The sequence below is a fragment of the Ascaphus truei genome, chromosome 4, assembly GCF_040206685.1.
Source record: "Ascaphus truei isolate aAscTru1 chromosome 4, aAscTru1.hap1, whole genome shotgun sequence".
NCBI lineage: Eukaryota > Metazoa > Chordata > Amphibia > Anura > Ascaphidae > Ascaphus > Ascaphus truei.
This window is the reverse complement of record NC_134486.1, coordinates 365,614,626-365,641,288: the sequence shown is the minus strand read 5'-3', so window position 1 is coordinate 365,641,288 and position 26,663 is coordinate 365,614,626. Positions and strand designations below refer to the sequence as shown.

The window sequence follows — 26,663 nt, the reverse complement described above, 5'->3', positions numbered from 1 at the left end:
TCAATGGGAGGTGTTTTTTGTTGGCAATCGCCTTCGGACTATATTAAATGATGCTCCAAGTCTTTTGGGGAGTTTTTTTTTTGTTTGTTTTTTTAAACTTGTTAAGACGTGCCAAAACCGCGAAGCAGATAACTTAGGAAACTGTACTCTGAAACTATAATGTACAGGTGGACATATTGTTCAGTCTGTGTTGCTGCCGTGGACGACATGCTCAGAGTATTTGCTCTTACCCATAATGGTGCCACTTTTCCACAGCTATCTAAAAAAAAATATAGTACTACAGCTGAGAATATCAAAACGTTGCACAGGATGCAGTGACGATGCTGCCATTTTATATTACAATCTGTTATATTTTGGTAGCACTGGTCGTATCCATGTCAAAATATATATACTCTACCACAGGCGTTCTCCACTACAGTCTTCAAGACCCCCCCCAACAGGTCAGGTTTTCAGGATATCCCTAAGGGCAGGTCTTTCGACTGATTGAGCCACCTGTGCTGGAGCAGGGATATCCCGAAAACTGGACCTGTTGGGGAAACGGGAGGACTGGAGATGAGAACCCCTGCTCTACCATATACATGTGACATGGAGTCATTCATCACTCTTTCAGTTAACTACCAGATTCCCCAAATGTAGTCTGTTTGGTTCTCATTTCAGCGCCCATCATTAGGGAAAACTGAACGAGACCTGGACTGGAGACCATTATGTTGCACTTCATGTGTACTCAGCAGCAGAGTAAATGAGTTCTTCAGTGTTACCTGAGCCTTTTATAGTGGAACTAACAATTGATTTCATAAGACAAGCTTTCGAGAATTCTCCAGTCTTCCTCATGTCCAGGAATAAGGATTAACAGAGATTCCAGGCGATTAACACAGACTCATATCTTGGATTGTACATCTAAGGCAGATGGGGTATCGCAGGAATGGCAGAGGGAGTAGTGACAGGGCAATAAATGGATGAACGGGACAGTGAGAAATAGGACCAAGGACCCATCAGCAGGGGGGCTGCTTTTGCTCAGCAGTAAGAACTTATGACCAGTGAATGTTGTGAATTTACTTTAAAACGGACACTTCACCTGCGTGAGATCATTGGTCATTCACGAGCCCTCACTTCACCTTTATGGCTTTTGAAAAACGGTAGAAGAAAGCAAAGTAAGTCACACAGTAACCCAATGTACGCCTCTCGTGTGTACAGCTCAGCATGTTACAGTGTGAGCATCCCGTAAACATATTCCTATACGCTTAGCCTGCTTATTTCCTAAATGTTTGTGTATTCGTTCCCAACAGGCAGGGTGACCATATTTGTCCCGGCAAAAAAACGGGACACATATCACGCGTGCCGACCGCGCATGCGTGACCGGCCTTTGCCGGTCGCTCATGCGCATTTGCGCGATCGGAGTTTGTTAGTGCAAGTACCAATCGCGCATGCGTGACTAACAGGCTAAAAAAAGGGACAGCACCCCAAAAAGTCAGGACAGAGCCCTAAAAAACAGGACTGTCCCAGCTAATCTGGGACTTCTGGTCAACCCCTTTTGCTGCACAGGGTGTTTGACTTTGTGGAATATGCGGGCGCTTTACAAATAAACAACAATCATTCTTATTTGCTGCATTGTTCCCCCTCTGTGATGCAGAGGGTAATACAATAGCTCTCTCTACATTTTCTTCCTCGTTACTAATTTTGTTTTTAGCTCTGCTCCTGCCCTTCGAATCATGCTCCATTGATTTCCCTTTAACACTTTTCAAATGCAACAGTAAGTAAGAGAAGCCACAGATTGTGCACTAACCACACTGGCCAAGTACACAATGTACACACTGTGCGATATGTGTAACCGAAAGCAACTACGCAGACAGACACTGCTGGTGGCAAACAGGTTGCGAATGGTTTGAACTTTCCAAACTTTGCAATGCTGCTGCACTATACGTCCTGTTCTTTTCAAGTGGTCCCAACACCTCAAATACATGGCATTATTAGAATTTAGTCTCCTAAGTCAGCGGGGTGCGACTCTCAGGGGGGGCACGAGACTGCCTGCGGGGGGGCGCGTGGTTTACAGAGGCCCCGCGCGCTTCCCGAAGGCACTTAAATTAAGTGCCGGGGGAGCTGCAGGGCCTCTGTAAACCTTTACTGTTACCTTGGCTCCACACGCGTCGCCATGGCAACGCGGCGTCAAATGATGCTATGGCAACGTGTGATGTCATGACGCCGGAGCCGAGGTGAGGGGGGAGTGCGGGGGTGAGGTGACAGCCGGCAGTGGGACGCAGGGAAAAAAAGTTGACGCCCCCCTGTTCTAAGTAATATTAATGCCACAGTGATAGTACCAGTATATCCTATAAATGCTTCCATCAGAAAATGTGTTTCTGAGTTATACACGTGATGTGTGTATGTGTACACACACACACACACACACACACACACACACACACACACACACACTTTGGTGTAATTAAATGTGGACATTTTTATGTAATAAGCAAACACTAAATAGTTTCTCAGCTTGGTTGACGATGATAAAATTGCAGTGTCCGTGTATGTGTGCGTATGAACACACGGGGACACACTTATGTAATACACATAGGGACGTGTGTGTGTGTGTATATATATCTATATCTATATATATATATATATAGATAAATAGATATATAGATAGCTATAATCAAAAACGAATAGACAATACCATTCTGTGGCTAACGAAATGCTTTTATTTAAAACTAGCTGAAAGACCCGGTGTTGACCGGGATGTGAATCCCTAATAATTGTTTGGTGGGTGGGTGGGGGGGGGGGGTGAATTTTGGGTAGGTGTGAATCTTGGGTGGGTGGGGGTGTGTGAATCTTGGGTGGGTGGGGGGTGTGAGTCTCCCCCCCCCCGTCCCAGGTGATCGATCCCGTCCCCCCTCCCTGTCCCCGGTGCTTGTTTCTCTCCCCCACCCCGTCCCGTTCCTGTTGATGTTTCTCTCCCTCCCCCTTGTCCCCTGCGCGTGTTTCCCCCCCTCCCTCCACCCCTCCCGTCGGTCCCTGCTGAGGGGAGGGAGAACGTGGCCCGCGGGTGGTGAGAAGCGGCCTGCGCTACTTCCACACCCCCTCCCCGGCGCTCCTGGCGTCCCCGCTGGGGGGACGGGAGAGAGAACGGGCCCACGGTGGTGAGAGGAAGCGGCGTGCGCTCCTTCCACCCCCCCCTCTCCCCAGCGCTCCCGGCGTCCCCGCTGAGGGGAGAGAAAACGGGGCCCGCAGGTGGTGAGAGCTGCGGGTGAGGGGGTGATGGGGGGGGGGGAGAGCCGGCGGGGAGGTGAGCGGCGGGTGAGAGAGTGTAAGTAGCGGTGGCACCGGAGGGTGTACAGGAGGGGGGGGGTGGTGGTGGCAGTTGTTTGTGGGGTGGGGGTGGCATTTGGGTGTCAGCAGCGGATGGTGTGCGTGAGGGGGGGTGGGGGGGGTGACCGGACGGTGTATGGTGTGCTGGCGGGTGACTGCACCTGGCGGTGTTGGTGAAGGGAGGGGGGCAGGAGAGGGGGGGTGTTTAGTGTGGAGGGGGGTGTTAGGGGGGAGGGCGGCACGCAGACGCACACGGTACCTGAGGTGATGTCTAGTCCGCAAGGGAGGTGAGAGCAGGCGGTGAGGCAGTGATTTTTCTTAGTGTGGCAGTTGGGTTTGTGAGGTCAGCAAACCACGCAGGCCAACGAGAGGCGTGCGGGGGCGGGGCCAGGCCATGGACCAATCAGATTGGTCCGAGGCTGAGTGACAGACCAACGGACCAATCAGATTGCCCAGAGGCACAGCAAATATATAACGTTTTCTGCAAACAAACAATGTTTTCATTTTTATAGATATAGATAGATACATTAAAATAAAAGCATTTAGTTAGCCACAGAATGGTATTGTCTATTCGTTTTTGGATTATTAAGCTTGGCTAACACGGTACAGATACCTCTACATAAATATATATAGATATACACACATAATACACATAGGAATATACACAGGGACACACACGAATTGAGTGTCCCTATTTCACCAGATATCCAGTTTACGTGATGCTATGGAGTTGCCATAGGAATCCGTGTTAATGGACCCTTTCAGCAGCTTCCTACCCTACCGATGTTATACTGTGTCCTCTGTATTTCCTCCACCCAGTGGTGATTAGGCCCAATAGGCCCGGGGTGGCATATATATATATCGGCACTTGCCGGCCACGCATGCGTGTTTGGCGCTTGCCAGACACTCATGCGCATGCATGATTGCCGGCAAGCACCGATCGCACATGCGTGATTGCCGGCAGTGTGGCATCACGTTGCCATGGCATCAAATTATGCTGAAGGAGGAGGGCGGCGGCACCAGGTAAGTGCCTATATTTTTTAATCCGCCACTGCATAGAGAAAAGAGGAAAACAAGCAATGATATTATCAATAGCATGGGATGGGTGACACGTATGCAGTGCCTAAGGGCTTAAAATGTAGGGAAGGTTAAGTGTGAGCTACAGTGCAGTTAAAACTGGTTTAAAAAAAAAAAAAAAAAAGAAGAGCCCTTACAAATAGTGAAATAAATCTAAAACAAAATTATACTTCTCAAGCTTTGTCCTGGGGGCAGAAATCGCTCAATGACGACTGCGGTTACTTGTGTGTACTGGGACCGGCTGATTACATAGGGGTGGGATGAGGGAGCTTAAACTAAGAGGAGGGGCCACATACCTGCCAACAATTTACAATTAGACATGAATCAAATGTGTCATATTGGGTGTGCATGTTTGTTTATTGACACAATATATAATACACAACTGACCTTTTGCTGGACAATTTCAGCTCTGGGTTCAAACAGTGTGAAGAAAGAAGGTACAGAACTGGAGTGGACAGTTTGCAGAATGTGCCATTCTGCCACTTACTCAAACATATAGAAGGAAGTTTGGCTCCACTGTATTACCCAGGCGTAGTGTTAACTATTACGGAACCACGCAACCATACCGTAATCATTAGCAATTCTGTTTGCACCTTTTAATGTCTATACCAGAGGTGGCCATCTCCAATCCTCAAGGACCACCAGCAGGTCAGGTTTTCAGGATATCCCTGCTTCAGCACAAGTGGCTCAGTGACTCAATCACTGATTGAGCCACCCGTGCTGAAGCAGGGATATCCTGAAAACCTGACCTGCTGGTGGTCCTTGAGGACTGGAGTTGGCCACCCCTGGTATAGGCACAAAAACCCCTCTAATGTTGCATCATGTAATTGATCGAAGGAGCGATAATTGTGTATGCTCCCATTTTCACACCTTCCAGTGGCAGAGTACACAGAGGAGGCTGTAATTTAGGAGACCCTCCTCGGAGGCTTGTAATGAGTGGGGAGCCCCTCTGGCGTGGTAAGGAGGAACTTCAGAATGGACTTTTGTTCAAGCAGCTGAAAATATCACTTATTTCAGAAATGACAAAAAGGCACGGTCCAGTTTTCACGTTATGTTTTTAAGGAAAATGTTGCTCGCTTAAGTCTCCGTGCTGGACAACCGATTTGTGTTACGCAGGTTCGGCAATCCTCAGAGGCGAACCTCTAAGGCGGGGCTAATGTCCACGGTCTGTAACGCGTTGTCCGGTAGAGCAGAACTGCGACATCTTCGCCGAGTAATGCTAAGCTCCAATCCTAACCATCCTAAACCTGAACGCTGCTCCTGTTACAGGTTACTTGATCTGGCATTTAAAGACTGGGATTGGTCTATTGATGATGTAGAGGATGATGATGACGATGTTTTTGATTTCTGAAGAAGTAAACTGGGTAAATCAAGCTCTGAAAAGTTGATTGTGAATCGTTTGCACAGATGCTCCGGTATCATGCCTGCCTTTGGTGTGTGTGTGCGCGTGTGATTTGCATTTGAATTAAATCATTTTGCCCATCTCCTCTGCGACAGTCCCGTGAGCTGTATTCACATTTTGGGGTGCTCAAAACACACAAATGTAAACAGGGCTCCTGGGCAACCCTAAATTGAGGTTATATTTACCTTCTTAAAGAGGAATTCACTCTTTATACAGATCTAAATGTTTCTAATAAATACACTTCTATTTGTCTGAAGCACATATAGGGAGTACATACAAATGGCAATCTCTGTAGCTCCCCCATACTTTTATTCAACTCTACAACTACTTCTGAATTGATGAATACATTCATTTTGCTACTTAATTGTTCTGACAGGCAGTAAAGAAGAAACTTGAGTGGCGGTGATTCAATAAGAAGGCAGGAAAGGGGAAGAAAAGAAGATGACACCATGTCTATGAAAGTAGTAAAAGACAAATAATGGCCTACTTTATCAAATATAAAATACATTATTACGTGCTCTTGAAAAACAAGAAATAGTGTACATTATAAGGGAGCACATATCAATTTGAAGCAGAATTGCATTTGAATGATATAAATAGGCTTTTAAATAAGCACAGATTTTATTTAAATTATATGTATTTGTTAAAAGGAATAACCACACAATATAGAAGTTATGGTGGGTAAGAAAAAGTGACAACAACCCTCCACCTTACAGTGTACAGCAAATAAAAATATCAGTTGTGCGCACATTCACTTGTCTCAGACAGGTCTGCAACCCTGCTTTTCACCATTATCTCCCAGCATTCAGTGCTTTCACTGCAGCCAGGGATACTGGGAAAAGACATGCACATGTTACCTTTTACTTCACTCATTTGCATGTCATTTCCCAGAATCCCTGCCTGCAGTGGAAGCATTGAATGCTAAGAGATGATGGCGAAAGTGGTATTTTTATTTGCTTAAAAGGAATAGCAACTTAACATACTTGGTAATATGAAAACATACTAGTGTGATAATTACAGGTATTGGGCAATCAGAAGAACAGCACCAAACAAATTCATATATTAACAATAAATTAGTACATTTCCCTAAAAAGGGGAAAAGGTCTGTCCACCAGTGTTTCATTCTTCCCCAGGCATGTACTGGCTGTTGGGGGCATGTACTGTATATACAGTACCTGGAAGATAAACTGTTCTGTGTGCTTTGACTTCTGCTTTGTGTTGTAGTGAACCTGTATGCGCTTTTTTGTTATTTCCCCTAGTTTTGCAGTGTTGTGAATGTATAATACTGCAAACCAGGGGTCTCAAGACCCCCCCTCCACCCCAACAAGTCAGGTTTTAAGGATGTCCCAGCTTCAGCACACGTAGGTCAATCAGTGGCTCGCCTGTGCTGAAGCTGGGATATCCAGAAAACTTGACCTGTGGGGGGTCTTGAGTGCTGGAGATGAGGATCGCTGCTCTAACCATTTGCAAACCAGACTTGGCAAGTGACCGTCATTGCCCTGGGAGTTGAGTAAACCATTTATAACTTTTACCCTCTTCCTGCCAGAGCCCAGCAGCACAATGCAATGTGCACATACAGTACATGGGCAGTCACACGGTTAATGCTCGCCCTTCGGCAGAAGAGAGGTTAAGCAATAATCTGCCCCAATTGAATTGATTGTATTTCTTTCTTGCTGGACGATCTTCTTAGGTTCCTAAAATCTCCCCAGTGATGGTGCAAAAAGCTGTCATAGGGCATGGCGATATTCCCCTGAATATTAGTCACAGTAATTCTGCCAATGGCCATTGTGATTTATTATCACACCAGCATGTCAGATCTCATTCTGAAAGTAGCAGGAGAAATGCAAATCTCACTAACCTCTACGTAAGTTGCATAATATACAAAAATAGATGAGCAATATATATTTATCAGGGTTTCCCCCCCCCCCTTATATTTTGTACCCTGCTTTGCATGTGTTCCCTGTATGCAGGTAAGTACACATTAAATAAATACGGTAAGTATTAGAGATGCAGCATGTCTAGTAAATGTGCATACGATATGACATGTGGCCTTTGTGTGAACAGTTGGACTCCCCATGTGGTGGTGGTGTGCAGTGGTGTTTTGGGAAGTTTAGCAGGATAATGTGGGGTTCGGTGGAGATTGAATTGTTCTTACCATGACTCTCCATCATATATTCCGTATATGCAGATTTTGGTGGCTTATAAATTTCTTGCAGTTTTAGTATTTTTTCTTGTCTGCCGATTCCTCAACCATTAAAGCTCAGAACTTTTCTCTAATTAGAGACACTGAGGTGTTACAGGTTGTTATTGTCCTAGTCTCCTACTACAGTATGTTGCCATAAATTGTCAGCGTCATTTTGAATATCTCCCATGTAAATATATCAAGCTGCTTTGCTTCTATTTAATCATTTAATACCTGCGCCCGTTAGTTTGAGATTTGGGAAGGGGTTACATAGAATAATGCGATATATTGAATTCTCCTTTATTATCTTTCTCTCTAACTCTGTGCTACATTATTGTAATATTTTTCCTACGACAGTCATGGAACGCTAGATTAAATTACACTCAGTCGTAAAAATGGCTTGAAAGTGCAACTTATTCCACATTAAAGGAAACGGCTTTAATAAAAGGGAATGCCTCCTGTTGCAACTCCTTGGAGGCCCTGCTGGCAGCAACAGGGTAAATACATGTTAATACACACATGCATCCATATTATAATGCTAATAATAACTATTGTCTTTCCTTTCAGCTAACTGCCTTCCGTGAATGCAGTCTCCACGTCAAGATCATCATTTCTTCCAATTTAAATAAGACTGAAAGTATAATATGATGTCCCAAAATGTCTACAAAAAAAAAAAAAAAACAACAAAAAACTATATATATATTTTTTCCCCCTAAGAGACTGTGCTATATATATCAGAGGTTTACAAAATTGTTGCTGCAATATATATATAAAAACAAAAATAATTAATGTATCATCTGACCAGTGACTTTGGAATCCTCAGGGGTGGTCAGCAATCACACTGGGATAAGTAGAACAATACCCTTGGTCAGCTTCAGTGCTGCAGGGGCCTTCAACACATTTGCATAGTGAATGCAAATGTGTGTTGTAGCGGCTTCCAGCACTGAAGGAAGATAACGGCTTCACTTCAAGAGAGACCCAGTCTCTCCAGCAGTGAACGGGGTTAAACACGGGCTCCACCAAGCTTTCTCTCGTCGGGGAAAAAATCTACACTACATTTGGACTAATGGATTAAGCAGCGTGACCGTCGCAAACCGAAGGGCCCATCACAGCTTGGGCGAGTCATACAAACGTCACCTGCAAAGGAAGACCAGTGGCCAAGCAGACCGCATGATTAAAACGACCGTTTTACTGTGTATATATTTATATTGTACTGTACCGCAAGAGGCTTTCGTGAGAACGTCACAATTTATTTTTGTACGCATTGATCGATACCGTTACCTACTGCAGTTGCAACTATGCACATGTACGAAGCCATAGCGTTTAACGAAATATCAGTCCTTTTGTACTGGGACAGGACATCAACTGCATGCAGGTGCTGAGGGGCTTTGTCTAAGATTTGATAGATCCTGAAGCCTTTGTGTGTGTGACGGCAAAACGACCTTCCATGACCTATCCGAATGCCTTAATTTAAACCGTCAAATTATTTTGACCATTCCATCAGTTATTACCAGCTCTATGGATGCAAATTTAGCTTCTTTTTTTTTTTTTTTGTGCTGGGAGGGAAGGCAGCGTGCACTATTTTTACACGTATTAGACATATCATTGCCAGCCTCCTTTTGAATGTACTTCAAATAAGTTTTTTGGAGAAGGTTAAAGCATTTGGCTGCAAACACATTAACAGAACGCATTGGAGCTAACATCTTTTATTCCTACACTTTAACGTCTCCAAATCCTCAGTATTAGTCACCGATTTTCTATATTACTCTTCATTAAGTGCTATGACATGTTTTTTGGCCTTGTTTGTGTTCTAAACTAGATGTTTTTATTTTGTATGACAAAAAATGCTTCTGCGATTTCCTTTTTTTTTTTTGTGTTCATAGCACACGCACATACAAGGGCTGGCACAAGCTTCATTCATACTGTAGATGTATTTTAATATTTTGGAGACTGTTCTCTAGCACAGAGCTCTAAGGCATAGAAAGACATTTCAAATGGAGCATTTGGAGAATGTTTAGCAGGGATGAAAAAGAAAAAAAACGGGGGTTGGGGGGGGGGGGGCCTCAGAGGCACTTACTCAAATTATTTTTTACATGGTCTTATTCAAAACAAAAAATATATATAATTTATGTGGGCTCATTCATGCTGTACTCTTAAATATCCCAGAAAAGAAGTGCATGTTTTATACAAAAACAGTATGATAAAATGTTAACCATATTGACAATAAAATATAATGTGTAGCCTTCAGTCGCTGCGTTTTTGTGTGTGCTGGGTTTTGACTTGTCAGTGGGACTGATTCATCAGGCCGGTACAGGCTAGTGCAGGGGGTGGCCAACTCCAGTCCTGAAGGGCCACCCACAGGGCAGGTTTCACAATATCCATGCTTCTGCACAGGTGGCTCAGTCATAATGTTTGTGCCACCTGTGTTGAAGCAGGGATATCCTGAAAATCTGAACTGTGGGTGGGCCTTCAAGGACTGGAGTTGGCCACCGCTGAGCTAGAGTATCAGACATGGCGTTAACTCTCGTTTAAGTCCCGTGGGCATCTACACCGGATCGGGTGGGCTTACCAGTACAGACGCTCGATGAAGCTGCCTCCGTCATTTAATGAATGAGAGGAGACGCCCGACAATAAGCTTTAACCCGTTTCCTGAGGAGCCAGATCTCTATAGCTGCAAAATTAAGGATGCAGCATAATTTTTTTCCCCTGGTATTTGCAAGATATTAAATCTGTGAAATGACAGGCAATATGCGCTGGCCGCGGCTTTCCCTGGGAGTGCCCATGTAACTATGGACATGAATGAAGTAAAGAAACCTTTGGTGCAGAACTGAGGCATTTCACAAGGTGGACCACCTTTAAGACGCTTACAGATTTTTTGTTTCTTATTTCTACGGGGTTTTTTTTATTTCTTTTTTTTTAAATCGTTCCAGTTAATGGACTACAAAATATATTATATTTATACTGAGCTATAAAACAAAATTGGCTCTTAATAAAAGCAAGATGTAAACAAACACACAGGCCCTTCTAAAGTCTGTTTTAGTGTTTCCCCGCCCATTGGCATGTACCTTTTTGCCACCCTGGCCGCTGCCTCTTGCAGAATCCCGATGCATCTCTATGACAACGGGACGCCACGTGATGTCATAGCATAGCACATGGCAAGACGTTGCCAAGTGACGTCGCGACATCAATGCTCAGCCATATTAAAGTGTATCTTTCTGAAAATGAACATGGGGTGTGTTCTCACGTGTCACATGTGTTTTTGACGCCTTTAAAGCGGATTATATGTAGGCCTAGAGAGTGGACAGAAACGTGTCATCTGAACATGGGGTGTTACCAAAGTATATGTCACCTATAGAAGTGTGCATATGTAGGTAGAAGAGATAAACATTTAATGAAAGATATTGAAGATGAGGATAAATAAACTGCAATTATTCAGTAATTTTCTATTTTCAATAACGTTTGTACTGGTAAGCCTTTTGTCTTGGTATGCAGCTGTCACAACACTGAGAAAATAACTAGCATGTAACATTAGAATAATAATATTTCAGTGGCTGTGAAGTAATGTTCCCAGTAGGATCTCAATACGGACGCCTCACAAAGCTGCTTGGCTGTGCAAATCCTCCTTCTGCGACTGTGCAGACCACTGACTTAGTGCCGGCTTTTCTCCGCCTGGCATCCCGCATAGAATTACACAGTGTACATAACTGAGCAAAACCCTCATCTGTAACTTTATATTAAAACACGAACCCAAAATGGAAAACGAACACTGTATCCGTCTGCAAAGTTCTCCATTTAGTCCAGATCCTGGAAAGTTTTAGGAGATCAGAAACCTACAGAATTGGGGGGTACGGTTGGTCCATTTAATATAATGTACCAGTTTTTAAATATTTTTACTGATTTTTGTTAGTCAGCAATTTAGGGCAAAATGAAAACACGATGACACCTTGCAACTGAAAGGGTAAGTAATCTAATATTACTGCAGTATCTTCTACTTTCATTCTTGAAATGCAAATCCACAAGAATATCGATTACTGTTCAAAATGTCATTTAGTTTGGGGAAGAATGTGTAAAATCCGCTTCATTATTAGCTATATAAGCCAACAATGCATATTCATTCAAAACAAAATGCCGATTCTAAGTGCTAAGTGTCATTATGCTTTCTTTACATGCAACACAATAACTAATAGCAGAGAAATCGAATCCCAAATGAGAGCAAAATATCACTGCATACTGTACATTGAAAATCCAGAAACTGTTTTCCTGCCACCATTAACGTTTTATTTCCCTTTAGTACTGTATTTCAAAACTGTTCCAGTAGAAATACATTACACTTGACCTTGAAAAAATAGAATACCAAACATCTCAAATCCTGTACATTTTTGGTAAACAATAATGTATAATAATAACACGTGCTGCCAGTTACAGGAAGTGGGATCACCCCAGACATGGCAATGACCATTCCAATAACATCTAGTGAAACCACGAAGCCACGTATTCCAAGGGGTGATCACCCCCAAATCTATTACAACTATTCTAGAGGAGACGCCCTACCCCTCTGCCCATTGTTATGTACAATTGTGTGGGGAAAGTTAACAATAGTTTAGAATAGCCAGTGGTTTTCTGTAGACTGGAAGTCTTTATAAAGAACCAACACGAGATCTTCACAGATGTTCATCGGAACATAATATACTGACATCTCTAAGCTTTGCACACAATGCAGCTACTTGTATAAACCCAGCCCAAGATTTTTGCCTGTAAATAATGGTGGATCTGGCTTACAAATGGATGACACAGTTAGATGAGTCATCCTCTTAATCATAATAAATAGAAAAAGATAGAACACTGGAGTGTGAAATCGTTTCTCAGTTACAGTTTCACTTGGCTATATTATTTGGCCAAAACCTACATTTTTATGTCTTGTCTAATAATAATATTAAAAAAAAAATATACAAATCTTATAAAACAAATGAATTGGCTGCTCTGTTGACCTATATGAGGTGTAACAATCCTCGCTTAAGAACAAAAAACAACAATACAAACCGGCGCCTTAAAGTCCAATTAGGAACAAATGTGGAGTCCAAGAATTGTGACAATGTCCAATAGAGGAGAGTCCAATCTTTAACGTCAGGCTCCACAGCAGGGATTTACATACGTGATGCAAAAGAGAAAAGAAAAACTATCATAGTGCAACAATGTTAAATGCAAACAGATAGGACTTACAGGACAAGACAAACATAAAACAATGACAAGTAGGCTGACAAATAATAAAGGAGTATATTTAAAGAACAACTAAAAAACGCCTGGAGCAGATATCGGATCGCGTTTCGTGCGCATGCGCACTTCAGGGGTGGCGCACGAAACGCGTTGAGCAGTTGGAAGAGAGTAATTGCATCGGAGCAGAGCACTACAGGAGCTTGTTCAGATACACAAGCGGGAGAGGGGAGTTTCGGACATTCGTCCCGCCCCCAGTGACGTACTTCCGGTAACGGAGTGGCAGCTGGCACCAGGAGAACCGGAGACCAACCTATGGTGACGCACATCCGGACGCAGAACCTAGGAAGTGATCGGAGCTTCCCCTGATTGCCACGAGTCTATCAGCAGCTGCTGCCGGAGTTCCATCACCGTGTATCCCTGCTTGTTTATATTGGATGTCTTGTAAGTAGGATTCCGGTTTTACAAACCGGATCCGATATCTGCTCCAGGCGTTTTTTAGTTATTCATTAAATATACTCCTTTATTATTTGTCAGCCTACTTGTCATTGTTTTATGTTTGTCTTGTCCTGTAAGTCCTATCTGTTTGCATTTAACATTGTTGCACTATGATTGTTTTTCTTTTCTCTTTTGCATCACGTATGTAAATCCCTGCTGTGGAGCCTGACGTTAAAGATTGGACTCTCCTCTATTGGACATTGTCACAATTCTTGGACTCCACATTTGTTCCTAATTGGACTTTAAGGCGCCGGTTTGTATTGTTGTGTTTTGTTCTTGCACTAACTGTGTTTTGGGTTAGTTATATCTGGCAGCCTCGCCCTATATTTAATAGGTTTGGGTGCATTATCACACACCCTTCATATTGTTTATTGTTATATCATTTTTTATGCATTTTACTTTAGTCTTTTAGCGCTATTCACACCACCCTTTTTTCTGAATCCTCGCTTAAGGCTGATTTCTATTAAACGTGTACAATCGTAACTAATTTGACATGAACGCTTATATACGTAAAATCATTCAATAGCAATGCATTTCAACCCAGTAAATCTTGCATAGAACTGCAGCCTATTTCTGATGTTCCAAGATGACTGGAAAAGTTGTGTGATACAGAGAGGCTGGTCACGGAGAAAAGATGGAATAACTGGCTTTTAACCAAACATGGTCTCTGAACAATACTATGTGCAAATATATGATGCTTTGTAGAACACAAATCATGCTTGGTAGCAATATGGTTACATTTCTTTTTTTTTTGTTAGATATAAATCATCCCAAACTACTTTGAAAAACAAACAAACAAAAAAGAGCTTTTAAAATACAGAGTACACAAACAAGTTATGTTGAGTAAAAAAAAAACTTCCACCGCACAGAGCACCTTCACTTGTCTCAGACAGGTCCTAATACCGGCTTCATCTCAGTCACACAGTATAAAGTGTTTCCACTGCAGCCAGGGATTCTGGGTAAGGACCAACCTCACACTGATGACTCCCAAGGGTCAAAGCAGCTGTCGGAGTGGGTTTGCTGGCCATGCACTTTCTTAACCGTGGCTTTGCGGTAAAAGCTACGAAAGACAGTCCTAAGCTTAAAGGGTTCCATTTTAAAGTGGAGAAAAGCCAAACGGGATGAGCTAACATACAAGTGCTCATTTGCATGTCATTACCCAGAATCCCTTGCTGCACTGGAAGTACTGTTTGCTGTGCAATTATGGGGTAAGGCAGTTTGGGGACCTGTCGGTTGTGATTATGCTCCGATTTAAAACAAGTTTAAATATAGACATGGCAAAACAGCATATTATTGCAAATACAAACATGTACGTGAGAACATATTTAAACCTATTAATGCCAATAATGCCACAAATAACGGTCCTGAAAAAGGTATGTTGCCAAACATTCAAACTGGCAATAAAGACTTGCCAAAGGTGTTATTTAAACGTACAATACTTATAGTTAACAAAAAATTGTCGCCTTTTAATAAACAACTTTCTATAATCGGTGAATAGTGACTAGGCTTTCCCTGATATACTGCAGGATCACTTGGTAGTATTTTGGGGGGTTAGAAAAATGTGTCGGCATTCCCGCAATGTCAAATAATTTTCAATAAAATGTACTCTAAAAGAATGTGGGCGATGAGCATGTTCTCGGTGTCTCAGGACATTTCTAAAAGCATTTTCTTAGAAACGCTTTTGTACATTTCAGAAGTTTTAATTGATTTATTTTTAATATATAATCCCAATTAAACTAATCAACTGATTTTTTTTTAATTTTTTTTTTTGGGGCAATCATTTACTACTGTATGTGCTGTGGCATTGTGTTACTTTCACCCCCCCACCCCCCTTAACTCTACCATTTGCTCACCGTAATACAAATGGTTTTGATAGACTCCCAAATCAATTAGGGTAAAAGTAAACCGGCTCCATATTTGCAAACCGCCGTAAACTTGAGATCTGAAAGGCCCACAATCTGGTGGCTTGTTCAGCGCATCCATTAATCAGTCTTCTTTGTCTTCTTCCTGTATTTCAGTATTACACACGTCACCCACGCATTGAGGGCCAGCATCACGATAAAGCGGAAGAGAACTAGAAAGAAAACAGCATTTCATCACAGTCAGCCCTAGAATATCAAAATCAGTATTCTATAATAAAAGACAAAAGTTGATTAAATGGGTGGCACTGGCCCCCACTGTATGTTACAGAACACACTCTCTGTGGCAAAATGTGCTCCGAATGGGGTGGAAACACTTGTCTGAGTGATGGGGCACTATGATATCAGTGTGGCTGGAGGCATATTTCCAGGTAAGGGAAGACACTCCCCAAGTTATGCAAGGTAAGGCTGCGTCCATGGTATGGCAGACCGTGCGGACGCTGAGCGAACAGACTGCCTGAAGGCAGTGTTCGCGTCTATGCGGCGTGCGGGCGCGGGTTGCGCAAGAAATCAATTGAAACTGATTTCTTGGAGCGACAGGCCGGTCACGTGAGCGGTTCGCCCAATGAGAGCAAACCAGCTTTGTGACGTCACTGACACGCCCATGGCCGGCGCACGTACCATGGCCAGGGAAAGCACCCGCTTTCCTTCAGCCCCCGCGCGCCTGAAATGACCGTGGACGCAGCCTTCGAGATGAGGTTCCTAGGGCTACTTGAATGCCAGCAGAACACTAGGTCAGGTTTAAAGACCCCCCTCTCTGCCTCCCTATAACCATTCAGCGTGGCTGTCATACTGTATGTGAAGATTACTCTACAAACCTGTGCAATGTATTCTTTACACATGTTACTGTCATTATAAGATCCAATGTGTATGTGACTGTACTTTAAATAATACATGACATTTATTTTGATCTATACAGGCTGTGAAGGCATAAGACAAAGCTCACTATATTTTATTTGTTTATGCAGGCTAAATATAGATGTCAAAGTTATCAAATTGGCTTAAGTAGTTGTACTGGGGAACGAACAGTGAATTTATTCACATTGGAGCATAGCTATTTGCACCATAGTTTAAAAAAAAAAAAAAAAGATACAGTACCAGCGTATAACATGCTGATTTATTGGGGTACACGAAGCAAACCTAATCAATCCAGCAAATGTGCTGGTGCTACTTATGCAAATGTTAAACCTAATAAATGAAGCGCTAACGCGGAGAAAATATTTCCAGTACAGTTCCAATTACAAGTGTAAAACAAAAAATGTGAGGCGCTTCTAATGAAGGTGTAATAAATGAATGAATATATAGTGATTAATATTCAAAGTGCTCATAAATAATAAAAATATGAATGGCGAACTTTTGCTGCTCAACCCTCTTTGGAGAAGATCCAGTTTCTCCTGTCTTGGATGGTTGGGAGAAGCTTGTGGGGAGCGCAGGAATCACCATATATAAGGAGAAAAATATAATAGTGTAGTATGTCTTAAACAGATAAGGTAATCTATACAGGAATCGTGATTGGGAACTCACAATCTCCCAATTGAAATTCAGCAGTGGATAGCAATAGATGTGATGGTGTAGACTCAGCAGTATAAAGAGAGGTATTCCTTGACATAGGTTCCCTGGTGTCAGCAGAATAAACCCTCGACAGAAAGAATGACACCTTTAGTGCAACATTGTATGTTCACGATCAGTATAATTGTAAAGGAAATAAATATCACACTCACATAAGCACCATGTGCATAGACACGTAAAAATTGATTCAGCGTTCACCATCCACCCCACTCCCGAAGTTGCGTTGCGTCACTTCCGGTCCGGCCGTCGCGTCACTTCCGGGTTAGCGATCGATCGCAGAATTGATCCATGCTGACAGGAATCTTTTATTGGTGATCCTTGTAGAAATGTGTGCTTATTCCCCTGGTTGGGGAAAAGGAGAGACTTTTCCCCAACCAGTAGAACACCGGTATTTGGAGGCATTGTGGAATAAGCACACATTTCTACGAGGATCACCAATAAAAGATTCCTGTCAAGCATGGATCAATTCTGCGATCGATCGCTAAACCGGAATTGACGCGACGGCCGGACCGGAAGTGACGCAACGCAACTTCGGGAGTGGGGTGGATGGTGAACGCTGAAGCTGCGCATCAATTTTTACGTGTCTATGCACATGGTGCTTATGTGAGTGTGATATTTATTGCAATTATACTGATAGTGAACATACAATGTTGCACTAAAGGTGTGATTCTTTCTGTCGAGGGTTTATTCTGCTGACACCAGGGAACCTATGTCAAGGAATACCTCTCTTTATACTGCTGAGTCTACACCATCACATCTATTGCTATCCACTGCTGAATTTCAACTGGGAGATTGTGAGATCCCAATCACGATTCCTGTATAGATTACCTTATCTGTTTAAGACATATTACACTATTATATTTTTCTCCTTTATATATGGTGATTCCTGCGCTCCCCACAAGCTTCTCCCAACCAGTTCCAATTACAGTAAGTGTAAATATGGTAGAAAAAAAGTGAAATTGCTCAAATAATGTTTTTAAGTGATGATAACATTGTGGTAAATAACTTACCCGCCTGATCTCCCGTGGTCATTAAAGTTGTAAATATCCGGGCTGTAATTTGGACACAATTTACAATTAGCATATGGATACATAAACCCCCACTCATTGTCTTGTGTCTGTCTCCAGCATCCTATCTGGCTGCGTTGTGGGATTGTATTTACTGTAGTGCCGACGATTATTCTAAAACAAACCTGGGGCAATCTCCAAAAAGACATGCTGGGTACATTCTGCAACATTTCACACATTTCTGCAGACAGACTAATGGCCCATCGGATTAACAGCGGGGGTCCTGGCAGTCCCATTCAAACTGAATGTGACTGCCAGGGACCCCTGCTGTGTTAATCCGATGGGCCATTAGCCTCTGCAGAAATGTCACTGAAATGTACCCAGCATGTACCTGGCTAGTTTAAGGCAAGTGTTAGAATACTCGTTGGCTCGTCTGTAGGTACTGGGCCTCCAAACACTATGGACTATAAGACTAACCGTTATATTGCTTGGTGAGATGGTAACACGTGGCATTTACAAAAAAAAGCTTCCTTCATTGCCAGCCTCGGCCGGACAAAAAAGATAAACGCCGGAGTCAGTGTGCGAACGCAGAGGTTACATTCCCCAATAAATAAATGGACGGTCAAACAGATACACTGGGGATTGCCACACACTCTGAGAAATCATTTTTAGCTGGATTGCCACAGACTGACGCATGAATTTGCTACTAAGGGTTAACCTAATGAACGGCAATGTCAAATGACAGTTAAATCCTGGCAATATATGAATATATCGCTCCAGAGTCTGCAGCTTCATGATAGTTGTATGTATATGTTTATACAGGTCTTGGAAATAGAATTTAATGTCACATCTTAAGGATATTTAACATGTAATGTATAGGGGATTATGCACATTGGATAGGGTACTTCACTACTGTATGTAGTATTATTTGTATAGAAGGGGAGTTGAACAAATACATGTACCTTTTTCTATCATTGTTTGATGCTGTATTCTCCCTCGTGCGCGCGCGCGTGTGTGAAATATATATATATGTGTGTATGTACGTGTATATATATATATATATATATATATATATATATATATATATATATGTGGTCGACAAATCACCAAAAAATCTACTTGCCGAACAAAAAAATCTACTCGCCACCTAGTACCAAACGTGTGCTGCTTGGGCAAATAGGAGCTCGCCACGATGTTAAATCCACTCGCCCGGGGCGAGCAAATGTATAGGTTTGTCGAACACTGTACCTTCCTTCATTGGAATAACCATAATATGTATATATATGTATATAAATAAATACACATATATACACTATATATATATATATATATATATATATACATATTATGGTTATTCCAATGAAGGAAGGTAGAGTGCTTTTTAATAACGTCTAGGGCCGTTGGCCACGGCCAAAGCACTGACGGCAGTCTCCCGCCGGGCAGGTCGCCGCTGTACAATTCGCCTCTCCAAAAATGAATTTCGGTCGCTCGCCGCTCCTAGTCCTGTGGCCGCCGCTCTGACGGCGCAGGACATTTAAAGATGGAGCGGCGGCCACAGAACTAGGACCGGCGAGCGACCGAAATTCATTTTTGGAGAGGCGACCAGCCTGACGGTGAGTTGTGGCGGCGATTGGCTGTGACCAAATGGTCCCATTCAGTTTCTATTACCCCACATGGATTTTCTGTCTGTAATTATAAGCTGTATAGCACCGCCTGGTATGTAGGGTTAGTACCTGCTAGTATGAGCTAGGATTAGTGTTGTTGTTGTTCCATATATTTTACACCAACATGAAAAAATAATTTGACAGAACAAGTGACACTGCGCATTTAAAGAAGCTATTCCCCCCCCCACACCCGAGTTAATTCCACCTGCAGGACCCCTCTGTTCCAGAGACACACACACCAGTGTAATTACCCTCCTAGGGGATTTAAGAGGCCGCCCAAAAGGAAGCTTCCGACTGTCTCGCCAGAGCAGTGAGATTTGGTGGCCATTTTTCATTCTCTGTATGGAGCTCAGAGATTAGTAACTTCTCTACCGGTCAGTATGTTAGGAGCTGAAAATAACAGACTCTGAAGGACCCCCGGGAGGCGGCTGGGTGAATAATAAAAAAATAAATAAAAGACTGTGGGAATGTTGCTTCAAAGTGACATTTTATTTAGCAATAGCTTAGAACCCATTTGGCATAAAACCCCTTAGTAATTTATTAGCCCAAATAACTTACTTGCGGAGGTGTACGTGGCAAAGCCCCATGTCAGTGCACTAGCTTGCCCAGAGTCTTTGCTCTGCCACAGACATTGGAGCTGCAGAAACTTGCTGGACGCGCTGATGACCGTGCACAGATTCTGTAGAAGAGGACCATGCGGTCATGATGGAGATAAGGGTAGAATGTTACCATACAGAAACGTAACACCTCTCTGGGAATTAAAGTAGGAGGCCCCCGAAAAACAGAATGTCTCTTACAACTCTTCCTTTGACATTCTACGGGGGAGATTCACGGGATCGCACTGCGATGCCGTGTTTACCGACATTCAAGTCAATGACCGTTAACGGGAGATCACTGTGCAAATCGTTGCATCGTCAGTGAATACCGGCGTGTGTGCAAATTAGGCGTGCGTTCTTCCCTGTGCCCACTTAAGGGCAAATGACCTAACACGCCTGATTGCTGGTTTTTGTTTACCATTTGATTCTCCCCTTACACGGTTAGTATCCCAGAGTAGAACTGGGCCAGACTTAACACATGGAGACGCCCAATTGAGCAAACATCTGGAATATAATAATGGCTGCAGGTATCATCACGTGTAACAATGTCCTCTTTAGTCAATGGCTTGCTATGATTTGCACAGGTTGTCTTTTTTATTGACTGCTGTGGCAAGAGCCTATTTTTCTATTGTGGTTATCAGAGCTCCATTACTGCTGAGCCAGGAGCAGTCCTGCTCTGGGGGGCCTACAGCTTCCGTAAGCTTACAAATGATGTATTCCCCAGATTGTACGGTATGTTGATAATGGCTGATACTGGGCTGAAGGAGGGGGTGGGCAGACCCCAGTGCCAGCTCGCCTTGTGATCCCAAGTCGCTTTATCTCCCTGTGCCACAGGAACCAGTAGATTGTAAGCTCTTCAGGGCAGCGACCCATTCCACCCTTAAAACTCTGTGCACAACTCTGCCTATGCTGCACTATGCAAGAACATAGCATGAAAAATACAAACCAGAAAGTGCACACAATGTGTGTGACAAATATAGTACGAATGGTGAATTCATGGACACAAATATCAATCAATGTGTAATATAAGAAGAATTACTAACGAGCAAAAATTAGGCTAATGTAATATAGGTGACAAACACAATCAAACTAAGTGTAGTGAATACAATAATATAAAATAATAATGATAAATTCCCTTAGGGAATGGTGTATAGTCTGCTGCTTTGACAAATAAGATGACAGGGCATCCAAATCTATAGGAACAGGAAAGAAAGCGCAAAACCTCTCATGGTGTAGAATGTCAACATTAAAATGTATCAAGTACAACGGTAAGGGAGGCACATGCAAAAACGAGGAATAAACAAAGCAGTGGGTTTAAAAAACGTGTTGGCCAGAATGGAACCACGATTCGCCGCTCCACTGTCCAGGTCAGCCAGGTAGTGGATGGATGGCCGGGGACGTCCCTCCTGGATGGTGGTAGTCATCCGTGGCAGCCGTGCAGGTTTCCTTCTCTGTGCTCGGTCCTCCACGGGGGCTGTTCAGAGATCCTCCACGGGGAATTCCTCACTCGCCCAGCGACGGAGCCACTCACCTGGGCAGAAGGAACCTCCATTCTGGCCAACACGGTTTTTAAACCCACTGCTTTGTTTATTCCTTGTTTTTGTGCGCGCCTCCCTTACCATTGATAGTTGAATCCTTGGTGGAGAAATGTGGAGCACTGCATGCAAGGGTTGAAAAATGAGGGGTACGGCACACAAAAACGGGTTCAAAAACTATTTATTGAGGGCTAGACATGGGAGACAATCAAAGACATGGTAGGGTAGCCCTCAAATAGTTTTTTAACCCGTTTTTGGGTGTGCCGTACCCCTTATTTTTCAACCCTTGCATGCAGTGTTCCACATTTCTCCACCGAGGATTCAACTATCAATACCAATTCCATGCTGGATGCACGCCTATGGAGACAACAGTTCTTCAATCCGTGAGTAACCTCACTCTATGGAGATGGTTTGCCTGTGCTATACACACAAATATTACCTTATACTCCAAGTAGTTTCTCTCATAGTGTGGTGGTTAAAGGGTTAGGTTGGCTCCACAGGCTTTACCTTTCCCAATTATACCATAAATCCCGCTTAGAGATTTAAGCCCAGGTGTGTGGCAACTACTAATATATGAGTTTTATGCTTGGTAATCAGTGTTGTTGAAGATTGCACTAGGCATTTATTGCATACTCCTATCATTCTATGTTATGGTTGGCTTCAAGATATGTCGCACTGATCCTGGGACTTGATTGTTCAACCTTTCTCTATCTCTTACCATTGTACTTAATATATTTTCATTTTGACATACTACACCATGAGAGGTTTTGCGCTTTCTTTTTTGCTCCTATCCAAGAACATGTTTTATTATTACCGCTCAGCAATTTACTGCAGGGTTAATGAGTTCACTACACTGCATAATTAAATATCAAACTCACCAGTGCTAGGTCGATTATCCATTTCTGAAGGACCAAGATGTGCCATGCAGCAAAAAATCTTCTCTGCCGTTAAGGTGCACAACTATTAAACACGATATATTGGCGACTGTAAAAATATTCTGATTGGATGGAAAGTACCGTACTGTATGTGGTGGTCTTTTCTGGAGTATATTTTTAAAGCAATAACACATGGGTCCAAGCCCCTCCAAATATTAACATCCATTTATACTATAACAAGCGCACTCGTTATCTGAGATATTCAGAAAGAGCACAACAATGAGTGTTATGGGATGTACAATATGTATTACCAGGGACTAATAAAGTTTAGAGGGCAAAGAGTGTTACAGTGGAAATGCCTGTATAGCGCTACACAAGGCATTGGGGGGGCAACTTCATGATGTAGAGTGGTAATTAGCAACTCTGTCACCAACATGATCCTTTCTGAACCCGCAGTCTTTCCGGCGCCTTATCGGCAGATACACGGCGCCGGGAACCCAACTGATCTTGTTTGAGCCCTGCACGTGGTGGGCAAAACAGTGAACTTTTGTAAACGTTACACTTAGGCTCTAATCTTGACGTCACAGGGACGGTCTCTGCCCACAGTCGCCATCTATATTAACCCCCATTGCATCCTTGTGCCCATCTAAAAATGGCACAAGAGCCAAGGTCGCCGAGAGGGAAATGGGGGTGGGGATCCAGTGCCATACGAATGCTGCAACAGTGATCACATGGCTCTAAAGGTAGAATTCCAGCAGATAGATATTCTGCCAATGAGATGGTTAACATTCTCATGCCCAGAATTATATACAGGTAATGTTTCATACTTCCTGCCCTGGAAAGAACGCTGCAGCCAGTCCAATTTTGGGGGGCTAGTTTATCAGCGACTTGCTAACGTCTTACACTGGGATAATGGGCTGAAAGACGTATCTTTGAAAATTTGGTGCCATTTGTAATAGAGACGCCAAAAAAATATCCAAAGGAAGAGAGAAATAATCTGTCATTTAAGCATCGACAAATGTTCCTGCAGTCTGCCCCGAGACAGTGGCCACGTGTAACCTCAACTAGGCAAACATTAATGCAAGGTAATGTGTACTTACCTATTTGTGTAACAAATTGTCCCGGGCAAATCAACTCGCCAGACGCGCATTGAATTTACATTTGCTGTGTACTTGTTTTTTTAAGTTTTACACGTGACAAGATCCTACAGGCACATTTCTGTTTGTAGAAATATGAGGATTCCCTTGGTTGACAGCGACAGGTAGGAGCTGTCATATCGCAATCTCTCCGACACGCAGCCATGAAAAATGTTTCATCTACCACACATCTTTACAATCTACGTGGTCACCCTTTGGAAGTCAAAGTGACCCATGCTTTTGCCCTAAAGTGCACTTGGCTGAATTTTCACCAATTCTCCCAACTGTCATGGATTCCCTTAGAGAAGTTACTCCAAACTAATTAGCAGCCTATATTGAAAGGATACATGCCAGCGTATGGCAAAGCCGTTTTCACACTTCCACTGTAATGAAACATAAGTAAAAGAAGAAAGGCATCTGAAATACAAAAAAAAAAAAAAAAGTGTATACTCATCATACAGAATCCAGCTTCTTCTGTTTCCAAGAACACCAGACAAAAATACCACGTGAGCACATTCACGTGTCTGGCAGGTCTGCAAACCTTTTGTGAAATCTAACGGGCATTTCGGTTGCTAAGTTTAACCACACTGATGTTGCAGACTCTCCGTTATCAGGACAGCTCCGATGATATACACCGTCTCCAGCAGCAGGACTCGCAGTGTCGTACAGGCTCACCAGTAGCAGGATATTCTCAATAAAATAGATGAAACACAAATAGTGTGATACTGTGTATATATAAGTATAAGATGAATACTAAACGACATATACACTCACATTTTGTGTTATACACATTGGCTTTTGGTTGTTAAAGTGACCAACTTCAGAGGGTGGTGCTGGAGTCACAGGATACCTCCAGTACAGAAAGGGAAAAGGACGCAGGAAAAAGGAAATACATCTTCATAGAATAAAAACAAAAGCAGAGCTGCACCCAGATAACCAAAAAAAACTGCACACCTTTGCCTTTGGACTCTTCATCCTGCTACAGCTGCACGCTTTGGAAAGGAGGCTCTGGGAGATCCGAGTATCGTGAGTACATTACCTGGGGCTAACCCAATGAGGAAGGGGAGGGTGCTCTTGGGCAACCCACCCCAAACTTCAGGGCAACCTTAGTGCCCCCTTAAAGGTTTAGTACTGTTACTACTTCTTTATCAATACCCAGTTTATGCTCCCTTCCTTTACATACATACGGTCCCAGCACTTCTGAGCACCATCACACCACTAAACTACGTTTAAGAAATAAAGGGACCTTTATTTCTCACTTGCAAAGACTGCAATAGACCCCTGGGAGCTGTCTGGAGCTCTGTACCCCCTCCATGTGATATTCCCTGGTGCATGGCCATCACTGGGGTGTATTGAGAGTGGGGATTCAGCTGATTCAGTGCAGCTTTTTTTGGTAATCTGGGTGCAGCTCTGCTTTTGTTTTTATTTTATAAAGATTCATTTCCTTTTTCCTGCGTCCTTTTTCCTTTCTGTACTGGAGGTATCCTGTGACTCCAGAACCACCCTCTGAAGTTGGTCACTTTAACAACCAAAAGCCAATGTGTATAACACAAAATGTGAGTGTATATGTCGTTTAGTATTCATCTTATACTTATATATACACAGTATCACACTATTTGTGTTTCATCTGTTTTATTGAGAATATCCTGCTACCGGTGAGCCTGTACGACACTGCGAGTCCTGCTGCTGGAGACGGTGTACACCATCGGAGGTGTCCTGATAACGGAGAGTCTGCAACATCAGTGTGGTTAAACTTAGCAACCGAAATGCCCGTTAGATTTCACGAAATGTGAGTGCAATACTTTCTTTGCTAGTATTGTTTTATACAATATCACAATATTGTGTTTTTTCTTCTTTTTTTATATATTTTCAATTCTGATGAGACTGTGCGCATTGGAATCCTCCCCTTCTACTATTCAAGTGGTTTAGAGCGAACCCACTTGCTACCCGGTGCGGCACCCATCAAGGGAATTTATATTTATTGTCTACATTGGAACTACAAGTATCCTTTTAGCTCACAGTATTCTTTGCGCTTGTTTTCCCCCCTACTTTATTAGGTCTGCAAACCTGTCTTTCGCCATTATCTCGTAGCATGGGATTCTGGGTAATGACATGCAAATACCAAAGAAACGTCACGTACCTTGCAAAATAAGCATTGGATACTCCAGATAGGTTTCAATTGGGTAACTATAGTACATTTGATATCTTAGAAATACAAGGAATCTAGGAATAAAGAAAGAAACTGTCATTTAAGTCCTTTAGTGTCGAAATGATGGCTGCACACACGGCATTGCCCCCGCTGTCAGGAACAGAAGGTATTAATATTGGGTATATTATATAATTAATATTAGGTATATTAGTTTCGGAATGGTTTTATGGATACTGTAATAAGCCTAGCAATTAACATTTCTCAACAGCATCATCTTAACCAATAGCAAACTGGCATAAATATGTGCCACGGGTCTTTCCTGCAGCCAGGAAGGAGATGACTTCTTGGTGACCCCGGGTGCCATTTAAAAAAAACCCGATAACACATTAAGGGCCTTATTCTGTATATGCCGAAGCGGCTATCCTGGACGTTTTTGGCTGAAAACCTCAATTAAAGTCTATTGTGATTTTCAGCCCTAACCTTTCGGATTGGCTGCTTGGAGATATGGACTCGACAAATGTGGTCGCCCGGGGCGACTGC

General features: G+C 42.9%; 2 protein-coding genes across 6 annotated transcripts in view; one reads left to right on the top strand and one right to left on the bottom strand.

The window, feature by feature from the left end:
- Positions 1-10,211, top strand: part of ROCK2 (Rho associated coiled-coil containing protein kinase 2) — a 231,759-nt gene extending 221,548 nt beyond the window's left edge. For 4 of the 5 annotated variants that reach the window (XM_075598366.1, XM_075598365.1, XM_075598368.1 and 1 more), the window contains 2 exons: positions 5,650-5,744; positions 8,532-10,211. In XM_075598366.1, the coding sequence (XP_075454481.1) occupies positions 5,650-5,731 (82 nt within the window). In that variant the 3' untranslated portion in view covers positions 5,732-5,744; positions 8,532-10,211. The remainder of the gene's footprint in view (positions 1-5,649; positions 5,745-8,531) is intronic. The other variant, XM_075598367.1, reaches the window with a different exon arrangement.
- Positions 10,212-13,905: 3,694 nt separating this feature from the next.
- Positions 13,906-26,663, bottom strand: part of SLC66A3 (solute carrier family 66 member 3) — a 16,188-nt gene continuing 3,430 nt past the window's right edge. Inside the window, exons 2-7 of the mRNA XM_075598364.1 lie at positions 26,115-26,197; positions 24,322-24,391; positions 22,842-22,899; positions 20,391-20,511; positions 18,172-18,213; positions 13,906-15,747 (exon numbers count right to left, since the gene is read on the bottom strand). Coding sequence (XP_075454479.1) covers positions 15,656-15,747; positions 18,172-18,213; positions 20,391-20,511; positions 22,842-22,899; positions 24,322-24,391; positions 26,115-26,197 — 466 coding nt within the window. The 3' untranslated portion in view covers positions 13,906-15,655. The remainder of the gene's footprint in view (positions 15,748-18,171; positions 18,214-20,390; positions 20,512-22,841; positions 22,900-24,321; positions 24,392-26,114; positions 26,198-26,663) is intronic.